The following is a 17,789-nucleotide window of genomic DNA, read 5'->3' as shown; positions in this document are numbered from 1 at the left end:
TTTACCGCATTCAGTCAGTGACACTTTACCTTAGAAACAATATTAAACTATTGCAAAGGGTTCCCATGTTGTCAGAATGACAGGTTGAGGTCTTCTCTGAAATGACTTCCTGTTAAACAAGAGTTACATGGAACCTAATTGAAGTAATTAAGAGTTAATGGAGTTAATAATGTTGGAGTATTACATGTTTCATGGTGAGAACGGTATTGTTAATAATGTTGGAGTATTACATGTTTCATGGTGAGAACGGTGTTGTTAATGGAGTTAATAATGTTGGAGTATTACATGTTTCATGGTGAGAACGGTATTGTTAATAATGTTGGAGTATCACATGTTTCATGGTGAGAACGGTATTGTTAATAATGTTGGAGTATCACATGTTTCATGGTGAGAATGGTATTGTTAATGGAGTTAATAATGTTGGAGTATCACATTTTTCATGGTGAGAACGGTATTGTTAATGGAGTTAATAACGTTAGAGTATCACATATTTCATGGTGAGAACGGTATTGTTAATGGAGTTAATAATGTTGGAGTATTACATGTTTCATGGTGAGAACGGTATTGTTAATAATGTTGGAGTATTACATGTTTCATGGTGAGAACGGTATTGTTAATAATGTTGGAGTATTAGATGTTTCATGGTGAGAACGGTATTGTTAATAATGTTGGAGTATTACATGTTTCATGGTGAGAACGGTATTGTTAATAATGTTGGAGTATTACATGTTTCATGGTGAGAACGGTATTGTTAATAATGTTGGAGTATTAGATGTTTCATGGTGAGAACGGCATTGTTAATAATGTTGGAGTATTACATGTTTCATGGTGAGAACGGTATTGTTAATAATGTTGGAGTATTACATGTTTCATGGTGAGAACGGTATTGTTAATAATGTTGGAGTATTACATGTTTCATGATGAGAACGGTATTGTTAATAATGTTGGAGTATTACATGTTTCATGGTGAGAACGGTATTGTTAATAATGTTGGAGTATTACATGTTTCATGATGAGAACGGTATTGTTAATAATGTTGGAGTATCACATGTTTCATGGTGAGAACGGTATTGTTAATAATGTTGGAGTATCACATGTTTCATGGTGAGAACGGTATTGTTAATGGAGTTAATAACGTTGGAGTATCACATTCTTCATGGTGAGAACGGTATTGTTAATGGAGTTAATAACGTTGGAGTATCACATATTTCATGGTGAGAACGGTATTGTTAATGGAGTTAATAATGTTGGAGTATTACATGTTTCATGGTGAGAACAGTATTGTTAATGGAGTTAATAATGTTGGAGTATTACATGTTTCATGGTGAGAACGGTATTGTTAATAATGTTGGAGTATTAGATGTTTCATGGTGAGAACGGTATTGTTAATAATGTTGGAGTATTACATGTTTCATGGTGAGAACGGTATTGTTAATAATGTTGGAGTATTACATGTTTCATGGTGAGAACGGTATTGTTAATAATGTTGGAGTATTACATGTTTCATGGTGAGAACGGTATTGTTAATAATGTTGGAGTATTACATGTTTCATGGTGAGAACGGTATTGTTAATAATGTTGGAGTATTACATGTTTCATGGTGAGAACGGTATTGTTAATAATGTTGGAGTATTACATGTTTCATGATGAGAACGGTATTGTTAATAATGTTGGAGTATTACATGTTTCATGGTGAGAACGGTATTGTTAATAATGTTGGAGTATTACATGTTTCATGGTGAGAACGGTATTGTTAATAATGTTGGAGTATTACATGTTTCATGGTGAGAACGGTATTGTTAATAATGTTGAGTATTACATGTTTCATGGTGAGAACGGTATTGTTAATAATGTTGGAGTATTACATGTTTCATGGTGAGAACGGTGTTGTTAATGGAGTTAATAATGTTGGAGTATTACATGTTTCATGGTGAGAACGGTATTGTTAATAATGTTGGAGTATTACATGTTTCATGGTGAGAACGGTATTGTTAATAATGTTGGAGTATTACATGTTTCATGGTGAGAATGGTATTGTTAATGGAGTTAATAATGTTGGAGTATCACATGTTTCATGGTGAGAACGGTAGAACTTGGAGGCACAAATACAAATTTTGGCAAGAGGTCATCTTCAGCTAAGACAAGTTTATTTTTCTAACAGGTTGGTTGGCTTTTAGAATGACTTGCCTTCAGATGTGGTGAGTGCAGTTTTTTTTAAGGGAATATAGAGGACGACTTGTTGATAAATATTTGAAAGATAAGGACTTTCTATTTTTATTCTGATGTTTACCTCAGTGGATGAGATGGTCTAAATGGACTGAGAAATCCATTGTTGTCCTTAAATTAAATGTTTATGTCTGATTAAAATATCAAATAAAGTCATACAAATATCCAATAACAAATTAATAACCAAAAATGAAACTTAGTCTTTTCTAACAGTACCTCACAAGTCTTACCTTGATGAACCATGTTTTTGTTCACCATCTCAGCTTTCTTCATTACTTTGATGGCAAATAACTGCCTTGGATTTTCCTTTTTATGGCCAAGAAAAACTTTCCTTTAGGAAACAATTAAAATGCAAGAATTTCATTACATCAAGTTATTTATAATCAACCAATGACATAAACACTTAAAATAAGCAAATAAAAATTAGCTGTCATTGTCTAAACCAGCAATATTCAGTAGGGTTCTTTTGAAAGCTACAAACATATCCAAAGAACTGAGTTTTTACTGAAATATTTCTATCTGTTTATGAGTGAACTTTGATATTATTTTCTATTTACATTTAACATATGGAAGAATCTTCACTTATCAAAAGTTTAAACTTGATATCACAAAAATACAGCAAAACTGAAATTAACTCTTTTTGCAGATGATGTGTTTCACAAAATATTTATTATTAATAGAAAAATTACAGTTCACTAAATTATTTCTAGAATAAATAAATAAAACGGATACATGTAACAAAAAATACAAAAAAGTTTTAATTTTAATTTCTTTATTTCTTCCAGTTTTTTTAATGTTAAAGTGACCTTTTTCTGGAAGTGGAGACCATGAAAAAATTATTATGAAATTTTGATAAATGCAGTCTGTATTTGGATTTTAATCAATACTACAGTTTTCACAAAGCTAAATATACTGTTTGTTCATGACTTGTCACAATACTACAGGCACAAAGTGAAGAAATACGAATTAGTCAAAGCAAATAGTCTCTTATTTTTCCATTGTGTAAACAACAAAATACATATATTAATACATTGTCTCCCAAACAACAAAATACATATCATATTAATGCATTGCCTCCCAAACAATAAAATACATATCATATTAATACATTGTCTCCCAAACAACAAAATACATATCATATTAATACATTGTCTCCCAAACAACAAAATACATATCATATTAATGCATGGTCTCCCAAACAACAAAATACATATCATATTAATACATTGTCTCCCAAACAACAAAATACATATCATATAAATGCATTGCCTCCCAAACAACAAAATACATATATTAATACATTGTCTCCCAAACAACAAAATACATATCATATTAATACATTGTCTCCCAAACAACAAAATACGTATCATATTAATACATTGTCTCCCAAACAACAAAATACTTATCATATTAATACATTGTCTCCCAAACAACAAAATACATATCATATTAATACATTGTCTCCCAAACAACAAAATACATATCATATTAATACATTGTCTCCCAAACATCAAAATACATATCATATTAATACATTGTCTCCCAAACATCAAAATACATATCATATTAATACATTGTCTCCCAAACAACAAAATACATATCATATTAATGCATTGCCTCCCAGGCCTACTTTGCTGATACTTTCTAGGGTCCCACTAGTCATTTTACAATTCAGGAAGAGTGTATATGTAGCTGTTATGTCCCAGCCAATATGTGGCCTTTTATGTATGTATAAAAAGAGTACAACTCACTGTAAAACTACCACAACCCATCAGTGTGCTGTGTGGAAGCCACATGACTCACTGGAACATTATCACAACCCATCAGTGTGCCATGTGGGAGCCACATGACTCACTGGAACATTATCACAACCCATCAGTGTGCTGTGTGGGAGCCACATGACTCACTGGAACACTATCACAACCCATCAGTGTGCCATGTGGGAGCCACGTGACTCACTGGAACATTATCACAACCCATCAGTGTGCCATGTGGGAGCCACGACTCACTGGAACATTATCACAACCCATCAGTGTGCCGTGTGGGAGCCACATGACTCACTGGAACACTATCACAACCCATCAATGTGCTGTGTGGGAGCCACATGACTCACTGGAACATTATCACAACCCATCAGTGTGCCATGTGGGAGCCACATGACTCACTGGAACATTATCACAACCCATCAGTGTGCCATGTGGAAGCCACATGACTCACTGGAATGCTATCACAACCCATCAATGTGCCGTGTGGGAGCCACATGACTCACTGGAACACTATCACAACCCATCAATGTGCCGTGTGGGAGCCACATGACTCACTGGAACATTATCACAACCCATCAGTGTGCCATGTGGGAGCCACATGACTCACTGGAACATTATCACAACCCATCAGTGTGCCATGTGGAAGCCACATGACTCACTGGAATGCTATCACAACCCATCAGTGTGCCGTGTGGGAGCCACGACTCACTGGAACACTATCACAACCCATCAATGTGCTGTGTGGGAGCCACATGACTCACTGGAACATTATCACAACCCATCAGTGTGCCATGTGGGAGCCAACGTGTTAAACATATAATCAAGTATTAGAGATATTTTACTTGCTAAAATGTCATTCTTACAGAAAAATAAGTTATCAATACAATTAGCTGAACAATGTTAAACATAATGTATTAAAATTACCAGTGGTGGGTCCTCATGGAACTCCACCTGCCTTTCAACCTTCAAATTACCAGTGGTGGGTCCTCATGGAACTCCACTTGCCTTTCAAACAGATGTTTCTTACCTACTTGTAAGTCAATAACTTTGATGGTTACAGGATTTCTAATACTTTTAAATGTTTAATCAATATTGCAATTAATTAATCTATTACTTATGGCAATACAGAATGAGGAATTTAATTAAGGGAAGAAAAAGTAGTTCTTTATAATGAACAACAGCAAAAAATCATTACATTATTCAGTATGGTGGTCTCACATCACTGATATATTAGTGAAAATAAACAAATTAATGCATATGTTGTGGGTGTTAACGTACATTTAGAAGAAAGTATGATTACAGAGTTTTCATTTGTAGTTTGTTATTGATCTAGTGCTTAGATACTGTTTAAGATTTAGCAAGGAAACTGCTTATTTAATACTTGAAACATGTTAGTCTTAAGAGTTCAAATCATCTATTAAGGAAACTGTTTACTTAAATGTGAACCAATTTATAAAGCCACATTGGAAAACAAATAGTGGATAATATGATTATTTGATAAATAAGTTATTTTAATTGCTGGAGAAAATGAGCTTCTACAAGTTTTCCTGTTAATTTGTACAACATGTTGTGAGATATTTATGCCAAATAATTTATCAAACAGGTTTTGTTAAAGTTTATAGTGAGATTTTGTAATGTGTAAACTTAATTTAGTATTATTTAATAATTACAGCAATTCAAATATTTTGCTTTTAGAGAAACATGGAGAATAAAATCTTTATCACCTAGCAACATTCTTCTGTTTATTGTTTGAACTGCTGAGTATTGGGAAAGTACCTGGTTGGCAACACCTACCATCAACTTTTTTGTGTCTGTATGTACGATGGTCTTAGGAATATTATATTAATAAATCAATGGATTAACAAGTACTATGAAGATTTATTCAAGAATGTTTAAATATAAATTTTATTTTTTTGCTTAAAGAGGAAGCACTGGATTAGCCCTTAATCCACTTGTGCTGTCTATCTCTTATTCTCATTACAAAAGACCATAACCTAGAGATACAACCTGATCTACTACTGGAAAACAACAGCCACCAGCACTCTCTTATAACGAACAGCCTCAAAACATTCCTCCCATGGACAGAATATGTTTGACAAGGAAAACAAAAGCAACACTGAAATGACATCAACTTAATGACTTTCTATATCATGTGTTATGGAAAACTTAATAGATGTACAATAAATACAAAAAAATCTTTAAATTAAAATAAAACGGTTAAAACATACGTTATATCTGTATACTACACTGACAGCTTTCTTTTGAACATTTTCCAACAAGTCAATATCTCTTCATATGAGACAGCAAAACTATAAACAGTATTCAAAGTGAGACCTAAACACTGTTATGTACAGTTGTATCAATATGTCAATAAATATATCCAAAAACTCTATTAACTTTGCCACTACCACAAAGCAATGACCAAACAGCTTGGAAAGCCTATCCACTGCTTTGCCAAGATACTTTACGTTATTCTATTGAGTATGTTCCCCCACTTAGATTGTCAAATGTTTGTCCAACAAACCAGTTGAAGAAAGGACAATCCTCAGTAATCCTGGTTCCTAAATTTATCAAGGGTCCCAGCTTGGGTAGTAATGGTAGCATATTCAAAGTTAACAAACAAGTAAAGGAAGGTTTTCCCTTTTGTTAATCCACATTGACTTCACTAGGCTTCTTTAGATGTAAGACCACTTGGTCTGTAATTTCCAAACAATTCTTATCAAAATGTGGCTAACAGTAGCAGCTCTTCAATCTTCATGCACCAAATAAAAATATTGCAAATAATTCCTAAGAAAACAGACCAATTATGTGTGATAAATTCTGGAAATGATATATAAAGAAGCAGTCAAAAATGTAGTAGTCACATTAATAACAACATATACCCCTAAAAACATTGTAGAAAAACACCAAATACATGTATAAAGGACTGTTTAAGAAACACCTTATAATGACAGAAGTTCTTTCACTTCATACCTAGGCAGCTTCATCCATACTGCTCTAAAGCAGTCTAGAGTGCATGTAGTCTAAGGAACTCAAGCACTTGCAGTCAACACAGAAGAGCTAAAGATTTGTTGACCAGGAACCATCACTCAAAATATGAAGGAAAAAATTGAAAGAAACTCAGTTTTGTACAAACCAGATATATATATTCTATGTATAGATGTAAAGTATACACACCTATCTATTTATATAATAGTCAATTTAATAAAAACTGCAACTTTGTCAGAATTGATGACACTATTTTTATTACAATACTCAACTTACCCAAAAGCACCTCTGCTGATAGGTTTAATTACATTGAAGTCTTCTATTGTTGGCATCTGTTAGATAAAATGAATAGGTAAAAAAACTCTTCATAAGTTCATCATACACAACATAATCTGTTATCCATATCTTGGTACATTTGCAATTATCAATACTTATAATACAATGAGGTGTTTGGATCATAATATATACTCATTTCCCTTACATGCAACATATAGGATTCATAAGAATGGGGAACCAAATATTTTTAAGTGAATCGTGGGAAAAAGTAACAAGCCAAAAGTAATAACATGCAGTATTTTATCCACTGAAAAAAATTTAATAATGTTTAAGTGTTTCATTGGTAATTACTCTGAAGAAAAAATATTTTTAGCAGTTGTTTTTAATATTTATTTTCTTTAACATTAATATACTTAACATAAATAATCAAGTGTTTTAAGTATCCTAAGAAACAAATTCATAACTTAAACACTTAAAAAAAAAATAAAATACTGACCAAATTCTCAATGCTCATTATGAGAATCAACCACGTTAAAAATCAAACAGCTAACAGTATCACAAGTAACAGTGTAAGTAATTTATAGCTAACAGTATCACAAGTAACAATGTAAGTAATTTATAGCTAACAGTATCACAAGTAACAAAGTAAGTAATTTATAGCTACCAGTATCACAACTAACAATGTAAGTAATTTATAGCTACCAGTATCACAACTAACAATGTAAGTAATTTATAGCTACCAGTATCACAACTAACAATGTAAGTAATTTATAGCTAACAGTATCACAACTAACAATGTAAGTAATTTATAGCTAACAGTATCACAAGTAGCAATGTAAGTAATTTATAGCTAACAGTATCACAACTAACAATGTAAGTAATTTATAGTTAACAGTATCACAACTAACAATGTAAGTAATTTATAGTTAACAGTATCACAAGTAACAAAGTAAGTAATTTATAGCTACCAGTATCACAAGTAGCAATGTAAGTAATTTATAGCTACCAGTATCACATGTAACAATGTGAGTAATTTATAGTTAACAGTATCACAAGTAACAATGTAAGTAATTTATAGTTAACAGTATCACAAGTAACAATGTAAGTAATTTATAGTTAACAGTATCACAACTAACAATGTAAGTAATTTATAGCTACCAGTATCACAAGTAACAATGTAAGTAATTTATAGCTACCAGTATCACAAGTAACAATGTAAGTAATTTATAGCTACCAGTATCACAAGTAGCAATGTAAGTAATTTATAGCTAACAGTATCACAACTAACAATGTAAGTAATTTATAGTTAACAGTATCACAAGTAACAAAGTAAGTAATTTATAGCTACCAGTATCACAAGTAGCAATGTAAGTAATTTATAGCTAACAGTATCACAAGTAACAATGTAAGTAATTTATAGCTACCAGTATCACATGTAACAATGTAAGTAATTTATAGCTAACAGTATCACAACTAACAATGTAAGTAATTTATAGCTACCAGTATCACAAGTAACAATGTAAGTAATTTATAGCTACCAGTATCACATGTAACAATGTAAGTAATTTATAGCTAACAGTATCACAAGTAACAATGTAAGTAATTTATAGCTACCAGTATCACAAGTAACAATGTAAGTAATTTATAGTTAACAGTATCACAAGTAACAATGTAAGTAATTTATAGTTAACAGTATCACAACTAACAATGTAAGTAATTTATAGCTACCAGTATCACAAGTAACAATGTAAGTAATTTATAGCTACCAGTATCACAAGTAACAATGTAAGTAATTTATAGCTAACAGTATCACAAGTAGCAATGTAAGTAATTTATAGCTAACAGTATCACAACTAACAATGTAAGTAATTTATAGTTAACAGTATCACAAGTAACAAAGTAAGTAATTTATAGCTACCAGTATCACAAGTAGCAATGTAAGTAATTTATAGCTAACAGTATCACAAGTAACAATGTAAGTAATTTATAGCTACCAGTATCACATGTAACAATGTAAGTAATTTATAGCTACCAGTATCACAAGTAACAATGTAAGTAATTTATAGCTACCAGTATCACATGTAACAATGTAAGTAATTTATAGCTAACAGTATCACAAGTAACAATGTAAGTAATTTATAGCTACCAGTATCACAAGTAACAATGTAAGTAATTTATAGCTACCAGTATCACAAGTAACAATGTAAGTAATTTATAGCTACCAGTATCACAAGTAACAATGTAAGTAATTTATAGCTAACAGTATCACAAGTAACAATGTAAGTAATTTATAGCTACCAGTATCACAAGTAACAATGTAAGTAATTTATAGCTAACAGTATCACAAGTAACAATGTAAGTAATTTATAGCTACCAGTATCACAAGTAACAATGTAAGTAATTTATAGCTACCAGTATCACAAGTAACAATGTAAGTAATTTATAGCTACCAGTATCACAAGTAACAATGTAAGTAATTTATAGCTAACAGTATCACAAGTAACAATGTAAGTAATTTATAGCTACCAGTATCACAAGTAACAATGTAAGTAATTTATAGCTACCAGTATCACATGTAACAATGTAAGTAATTTATAGCTAACAGTATCACAAGTAACAATGTAAGTAATTTATAGCTACCAGTATCACAAGTAACAATGTAAGTAATTTATAGCTACCAGTATCACAAGTAACAATGTAAGTAATTTATAGCTACCAGTATCACAAGTAACAATGTAAGTAATTTATAGCTACCAGTATCACAAGTAACAATGTAAGTAATTTATAGCTACCAGTATCACAAGTAACAATGTAAGTAATTTATAGCTACCAGTATCACAAGTAACAATGTAAGTAATTTATAGCTACCAGTATCACATGTAACAATGTAAGTAATTTATAGCTAACAGTATCACAAGTAACAATGTAAGTAATTTATAGCTACCAGTATCACAAGTAACAATGTAAGTAATTTATAGCTAACAGTATCACAAGTAACAATGTAAGTAATTTATAGCTACCAGTATCACAAGTAACAATGTAAGTAATTTATAGCTACCAGTATCACAAGTAACAATGTAAGTAATTTATAGCTACCAGTATCACAAGTAACAATGTAAGTAATTTATAGCTACCAGTATCACAAGTAACAATGTAAGTAATTTATAGCTACCAGTATCACAAGTAACAATGTAAGTAATTTATAGCTACCAGTATCACAAGTAACAATGTAAGTAATTTATAGCTACCAGTATCACAAGTAACAATGTAAGTAATTTATAGCTACCAGTATCACAAGTAACAATGTAAGTAATTTATATCACAAGTAACCAGTATCACAAGTAACAATGTAACAATTTATAGCTACCAGTATCACAAGTAACAATGTAAGTAATTTATAGCTACCAGTATCACAAGTAACAATGTAAGTAATTTATAGCTACCAGTATCACAAGTAACAATGTAAGTAATTTATAGCTAACAGTATCACAAGTAACAATGTAAGTAATTTATAGCTACCAGTATCACAAGTAACAATGTAAGTAATTTATAGCTACCAGTATCACAAGTAACAATGTAAGTAATTTATAGCTACCAGTATCACATGTAACAATGTAAGTAATTTATAGCTACCAGTATCACAAGTAACAATGTAAGTAATTTATAGCTAACAGTATGTAACAATGTAAGTAATTTATAGCTACCAGTATCACAAGTAACAATGTAAGTAATTTATAGCTACCAGTATCACAAGTAACAATGTAAGTAATTTATAGCTACCAGTATCACAAGTAACAATGTAAGTAATTTATAGCTACCAGTATCACAAGTAACAATGTAAGTAATTTATAGCTACCAGTATCACAAGTAACAATGTAAGTAATTTATAGCTACCAGTATCACAAGTAACAATGTAAGTAATTTATAGCTACCAGTATCACATGTAACAATGTAAGTAATTTATAGCTACCAGTATCACAACTAACAATGTAAGTAATTTATAGCTAACAGTATCACAAGTAACAATGTAAGTAATTTATAGCTAACAGTATCACATGTAAGTAATTTATAGCTAACAGTATCACAACTAACAATGTAAGTAATTTATAGCTAACAGTATCACAACTAACAATGTAAGTAATTTATAGCTACCAGTATCACAAGTAACAATGTAAGTAATTTATAGCTAACAGTATCACAACTAACAATGTAAGTAATTTATAGCTACCAGTATCACAACTAACAATGTAAGTAATTTATAGCTAACAGTATCAGTAACAATGTAAGTAATTTATAGCTAACAGTATCACAACTAACAATGTAAGTAATTTATAGCTACCAGTATCACAACTAACAATGTAAGTAATTTATAGCTACCAGTATCACAACTAACAATGTAAGTAATTTATAGCTAACAGTATCACAACTAACAATGTAAGTAATTTATAGCTAACAGTATCACAACTAACAATGTAAGTAATTTATAGCTAACAGTATCACAACTAACAATGTAAGTAATTTATAGCTACCAGTATCACAACTAACAATGTAAGTAATTTATAGCTACCAGTATCACAACTAACAATGTAAGTAATTTATAGCTAACAGTATCACAACTAACAATGTAAGTAATTTATAGCTAACAGTATCACAACTAACAATGTAAGTAATTTATAGCTAACAGTATCACAACTAACAATGTAAGTAATTTATAGCTAACAGTATCACAACTAACAATGTAAGTAATTTATAGCTAACAGTATCACAACTAACAATGTAAGTAATTTATAGCTAACAGTATCACAACTAACAATGTAAGTAATTTATAGCTAACAGTATCACAACTAACAATGTAAGTAATTTATAGCTAACAGTATCACAACTAACAATGTAAGTAATTTATAGCTAACAGTATCACAACTAACAATGTAAGTAATTTATAGCTAACAGTATCACAACTAACAATGTAAGTAATTTATAGCTAACAGTATCACAACTAACAATGTAAGTAATTTATAGCTACCAGTATCACAACTAACAATGTAAGTAATTTATAGCTAACAGTATCACAACTAACAATGTAAGTAATTTATAGCTAACAGTATCACAACTAACAATGTAAGTAATTTATAGCTACCAGTATCACAACTAACAATGTAAGTAATTTATAGCTAACAGTATCACAACTAACAATGTAAGTAATTTATAGCTAACAGTATCACAACTAACAATGTAAGTAATTTATAGCTACCAGTATCACAACTAACAATGTAAGTAATTTATAGCTAACAGTATCACAACTAACAATGTAAGTAATTTATAGCTACCAGTATCACAACTAACAATGTAAGTAATTTATAGCTAACAGTATCACAACTAACAATGTAAGTAATTTATAGCTAACAGTATCACAACTAACAATGTAAGTAATTTATAGCTAACAGTATCACAACTAACAATGTAAGTAATTTATAGCTACCAGTATCACAACTAACAATGTAAGTAATTTATAGCTAACAGTATCACAACTAACAATGTAAGTAATTTATAGCTACCAGTATCACAACTAACAATGTAAGTAATTTATAGCTAACAGTATCACAACTAACAATGTAAGTAATTTATAGCTAACAGTATCACACAACTAACAATGTAAGTAATTTATAGCTACCAGTATCACAACTAACAATGTAAGTAATTTATAGCTACCAGTATCACAACTAACAATGTAAGTAATTTATAGCTAACAGTATCACAACTAACAATGTAAGTAATTTATAGCTAACAGTATCACAACTAACAATGTAAGTAATTTATAGCTAACAGTATCACAACTAACAATGTAAGTAATTTATAGCTAACAGTATCACAACTAACAATGTAAGTAATTTATAGCTAACAGTATCACAACTAACAATGTAAGTAATTTATAGCTAACAGTATCACAACTAACAATGTAAGTAATTTATAGCTACCAGTATCAACTAACAACTAACAATGTAAGTAATTTATAGCTACCAGTATCACAACTAACAATGTAAGTAATTTATAGCTAACAGTATCACAACTAACAATGTAAGTAATTTATAGCTAACAGTATCACAACTAACAATGTAAGTAATTTATAGCTAACAGTATCACAACTAACAATGTAAGTAATTTATAGCTAACAGTATCACAACTAACAATGTAAGTAATTTATAGCTAACAGTATCACAACTAACAATGTAAGTAATTTATAGCTAACAGTATCACAACTAACAATGTAAGTAATTTATAGCTACCAGTATCACAACTAACAATGTAAGTAATTTATAGCTAACAGTATCACAACTAACAATGTAAGTAATTTATAGCTAACAGTATCACAACTAACAATGTAAGTAATTTATAGCTAACAGTATCACAACTAACAATGTAAGTAATTTATAGCTAACAGTATCACAACTAACAATGTAAGTAATTTATAGCTAACAGTATCACAACTAACAATGTAAGTAATTTATAGCTAACAGTATCACAACTAACAATGTAAGTAATTTATAGCTATACACAGTATCACAACTAACAATGTAAGTAATTTATAGCTAACAGTATCACAACTAACAATGTAAGTAATTTATAGCTACCAGTATCACAACTAACAATGTAAGTAATTTATAGCTAACAGTATCACAACTAACAATGTAAGTAATTTATAGCACAGTATCACAACTAACAATGTAAGTAATTTATAGCTAACAGTATCACAACTAACAATGTAAGTAATTTATAGCTAACAGTATCACAACTAACAATGTAAGTAATTTATAGCTAACAGTATCACAACTAACAATGTAAGTAATTTATAGCTACCAGTATCACAACTAACAATGTAAGTAATTTATAGCTAACAGTATCACAACTAACAATGTAAGTAATTTATAGCTAACAGTATCACAACTAACAATGTAAGTAATTTAGCTAACAGCTAACAATGTAAGTAATTTATAGTATCACAACTAACAATGTAAGTAATTTATAGCTAACAGTATCACATCACTAACAATGTAAGTAATTTATAGCTAACAGTATCACAACTAACAATGTAAGTAATTTATAGCTAACAGTATCACAACTAACAATGTAAGTAATTTATAGCTAACAGTATCACAACTAACAATGTGTAAGTAATTTATAGCTACCAGTATCACAACTAACAATGTAAGTAATTTATAGCTAACAGTATCACAACTAACAATGTAAGTAATTTATAGCTACCAGTATCACAACTAACAATGTAAGTAATTTATACTAACAATGTAAGTAATTTATAGCTAACAGTATCACAACTAACAATGTAAGTAATTTATAGCTACCAGTATCACAACTAACAAAGTAAGTAATTTATAGCTACCAGTATCACAACTAACAATGTAAGTAATTTATAGCTACCAGTATCACAACTAACAATGTAAGTAATTTATAGCTAACAGTATCACAACTAACAATGTAAGTAATTTATAGCTAGCTACAGTATCACAACTAACAATGTAAGTAATTTATAGCTAACAGTATCACAACTAACAATGTAAGTAATTTATAGCTACCAGTATCACAACTAACAATGTAAGTAATTTATAGCTAACAGTATCACAACTAACAATGTAAGTAATTTATAGCTAACAGTATCACAACTAACAATGTAAGTAATTTATAGCTAACAGTATCACAACTAACAATGTAAGTAATTTATAGCTAACAGTATCACAACTAACAATGTAAGTAATTTATAGCTAACAGTATCACAACTAACAATGTAAGTAATTTATAGCTAACAGTATCACAACTAACAATGTAAGTAATTTATAGCTAACAGTATCACAACTAACAATGTAAGTAATTTATAGCTAACAGTATCACAACTAACAATGTAAGTAATTTATAGCTAACAGTATCACAACTAACAATGTAAGTAATTTATAGCTAACAGTATATACAACTAACAATGTAAGTAATTTTATAGCTAACAGTATCACAACTAACAATGTAAGTAATTTATAGCTAACAGTATCACAACTAACAATGTAAGTAATTTATAGCTACCAGTATCACAACTAACAATGTAAGTAATTTATAGCTAACAGTATCACAACTAACAATGTAAGTAATTTATAGCTAACAGTATCACAACTAACAATGTAAGTAATTTATAGCTACCAGTATCACAACTAACAATGTAAGTAATTTATAGTTAACAGTATCACAAGTAACAATGTAAGTAATTTATAGCTACCAGTATCACAACTAACAATGTAAGTAATTTATAGCTAACAGTATCACAACTAACAATGTAAGTAATTTATAGCTACCAGTATCACAACTAACAATGTAAGTAATTTATAGCTAACAGTATCACAACTAACAATGTAAGTAATTTATAGCTAACAGTATCACAACTAACAATGTAAGTAATTTATAGCTAACAGTATCACAACTAACAATGTAAGTAATTTATAGCTACCAGTATCACAACTAACAATGTAAGTAATTTATAGCTAACAGTATCACAACTAACAATGTAAGTAATTTATAGCTAACAGTATCACAACTAACAATGTAAGTAATTTATAGCTAACAGTATCACAAGTAGCAATGTAAGTAATTTATAGCTAACAGTATCACAAGTAACAATGTAAGTAATTTATAGCTAACAGTATCACAAGTAGCAATGTAAGTAATTTATAGCTAACAGTATCACAACTAACAATGTAAGTAATTTATAGTTAACAGTATCACAAGTAACAAAGTAAGTAATTTATAGCTAACAGTATCACAACTAACAATGTAAGTAATTTATAGCTACCAGTATCACAACTAACAATGTAAGTAATTTATAGCTAACAGTATCACAACTAACAATGTAAGTAATTTATAGCTACCAGTATCACAACTAACAATGTAAGTAATTTATAGCTAACAGTATCACAACTAACAATGTAAGTAATTTATAGCTAACAGTATCACAACTAACAATGTAAGTAATTTATAGTTAACAGTATCACAAGTAACAATGTAAGTAATTTATAGCTACCAGTATCACATGTAACAATGTAAGTAATTTATAGCTACCAGTATCACAACTAACAATGTAAGTAATTTATAGTTAACAGTATCACAACTAACAATGTAAGTAATTTATAGCGAACAGTATCACAACTAACAATGTAAGTAATTTATAGCGAACAGTATCACAAGTAGCAATGTAAGTAATTTATAGCTAACCGTATCACAAGTAACAATGTAAGTAATTTATAGCGAACAGTATCACAAGTAGCAATGTAAGTAATTTATAGCTAACCGTATCACAAGTAACAGTGTAAGTAATTAATACATTGATTTGTATCTTTAAAGGAAGTGTATAAAATATTAATGAAGACATCTTTTATCTTGAGGAATTCTACACATATTGTGGAGGCTTTTATAAACCAAGAATATTTGTTCTCCATTAGTGTGTTTGGGTTTGGTGTTTAGAAGTGCAAGCTAAATTAAATCATTAATGACATGTAGAAAACAGTACCTAATATTCCATTTAATATTTTAAATATTATTTACATTACAATTCATCTTATTTTACACCACATAGTACTAATGGTAATACTATTCTAATTTCTGTTAAAAAATAATCAAATCTCATATGGTTATGTGTAAATTTCTGCTCTCAAGGAAGAGCTTGGGAAAATTCTGGACTAAAACAACAATACTATATTCTTTTTTCAATAACTTATTTTTAGTTATTCAGTGAACAAGCACATTAACTTACCATTTTCACAGTATCAATATCAGATTCTGTTCTCTTACTAACTGCAGTATCTGACTCAGAGCGCAAAGCTGGTGAGATTTTCAAATTTTCAGGCAGGTTTTCTTTTTCTTCTTCTGTAGTATCCATTATAAAATTATTACTATTAACGATCTTGATATTATTTGTGTCAAAAGTGTAAAGAAAAATATTTAAACTAAAATACTGTTTAATAAAAACAAATTCTTATCACAAAACTCAAATTCAAATTTCGTTGCGCCATCGATAACTGAAATGCTACCGCGCCACCTCTGTATTAAATATGTACACTTTAGTGATGGATTTAACTGGTCTGCACTTCATATTTTTAAATAACAATCTTACATATTCAGTTTTTCATTTTATTTCACTGCATTGAACAAAACATTTTCTTGAACAGTCTGCATATACTGTCAAGAAAGTAATAAACAGCAAGAAGTTAGATTCGTGACCAACAGCGTTTCTTTCAAACAGTCGATTTGAATGGTAAAACAGAAGTGTGACCTAAACGATTAATTCGTGTTAAGGTGTAAAGGTTTGTTTTTGAATTTCGCACAAAGCTACTCGAGGGTTATCTGTACTAGTCGTCCCTAATTTTGTACAAAGCTACTCGAGGGCTATCTGTACTAGTCGTCCCTAATTTTGTACAAAGCTACACGAGGGCTATCTGTACTAGTCGTCCCTAATTTAGCAGTGTAAGACAAGAGGGAAGGCAG

The 17,789-nt window shown here is 30.0% G+C and overlaps 1 protein-coding gene across 2 annotated transcripts in view; it reads right to left on the bottom strand.

Annotated features, from left to right (window-relative positions):
- The window catches only part of LOC143230576 (serine/threonine-protein kinase greatwall-like), a 38,646-nt gene extending 21,313 nt beyond the window's left edge, over positions 1–17,333 (bottom strand). Inside the window, exons 1-3 of one of the 2 annotated variants that reach the window (XM_076464380.1) lie at positions 17,059–17,333; positions 7,257–7,312; positions 2,457–2,557 (exon numbers count right to left, since the gene is read on the bottom strand). In XM_076464380.1, the coding sequence (XP_076320495.1) occupies positions 2,457–2,557; positions 7,257–7,312; positions 17,059–17,184 (283 nt within the window). In that variant the 5' untranslated portion in view covers positions 17,185–17,333. Of the gene's footprint in view, positions 1–2,456; positions 2,558–4,916; positions 5,020–7,256; positions 7,313–17,058 lie in introns of those variants that run through there. The other variant, XM_076464389.1, reaches the window with a different exon arrangement.
- Between the last annotated feature and the right edge of the window lie 456 nt (positions 17,334–17,789).

This window comes from Tachypleus tridentatus, chromosome 1 (assembly GCF_004210375.1).
Source record: "Tachypleus tridentatus isolate NWPU-2018 chromosome 1, ASM421037v1, whole genome shotgun sequence".
Classification (NCBI taxonomy): domain Eukaryota; kingdom Metazoa; phylum Arthropoda; class Merostomata; order Xiphosura; family Limulidae; genus Tachypleus; species Tachypleus tridentatus.
The sequence above is the reverse complement of the archived record's forward strand: the minus strand, read 5'-3'. Positions and strand labels throughout refer to the sequence as shown.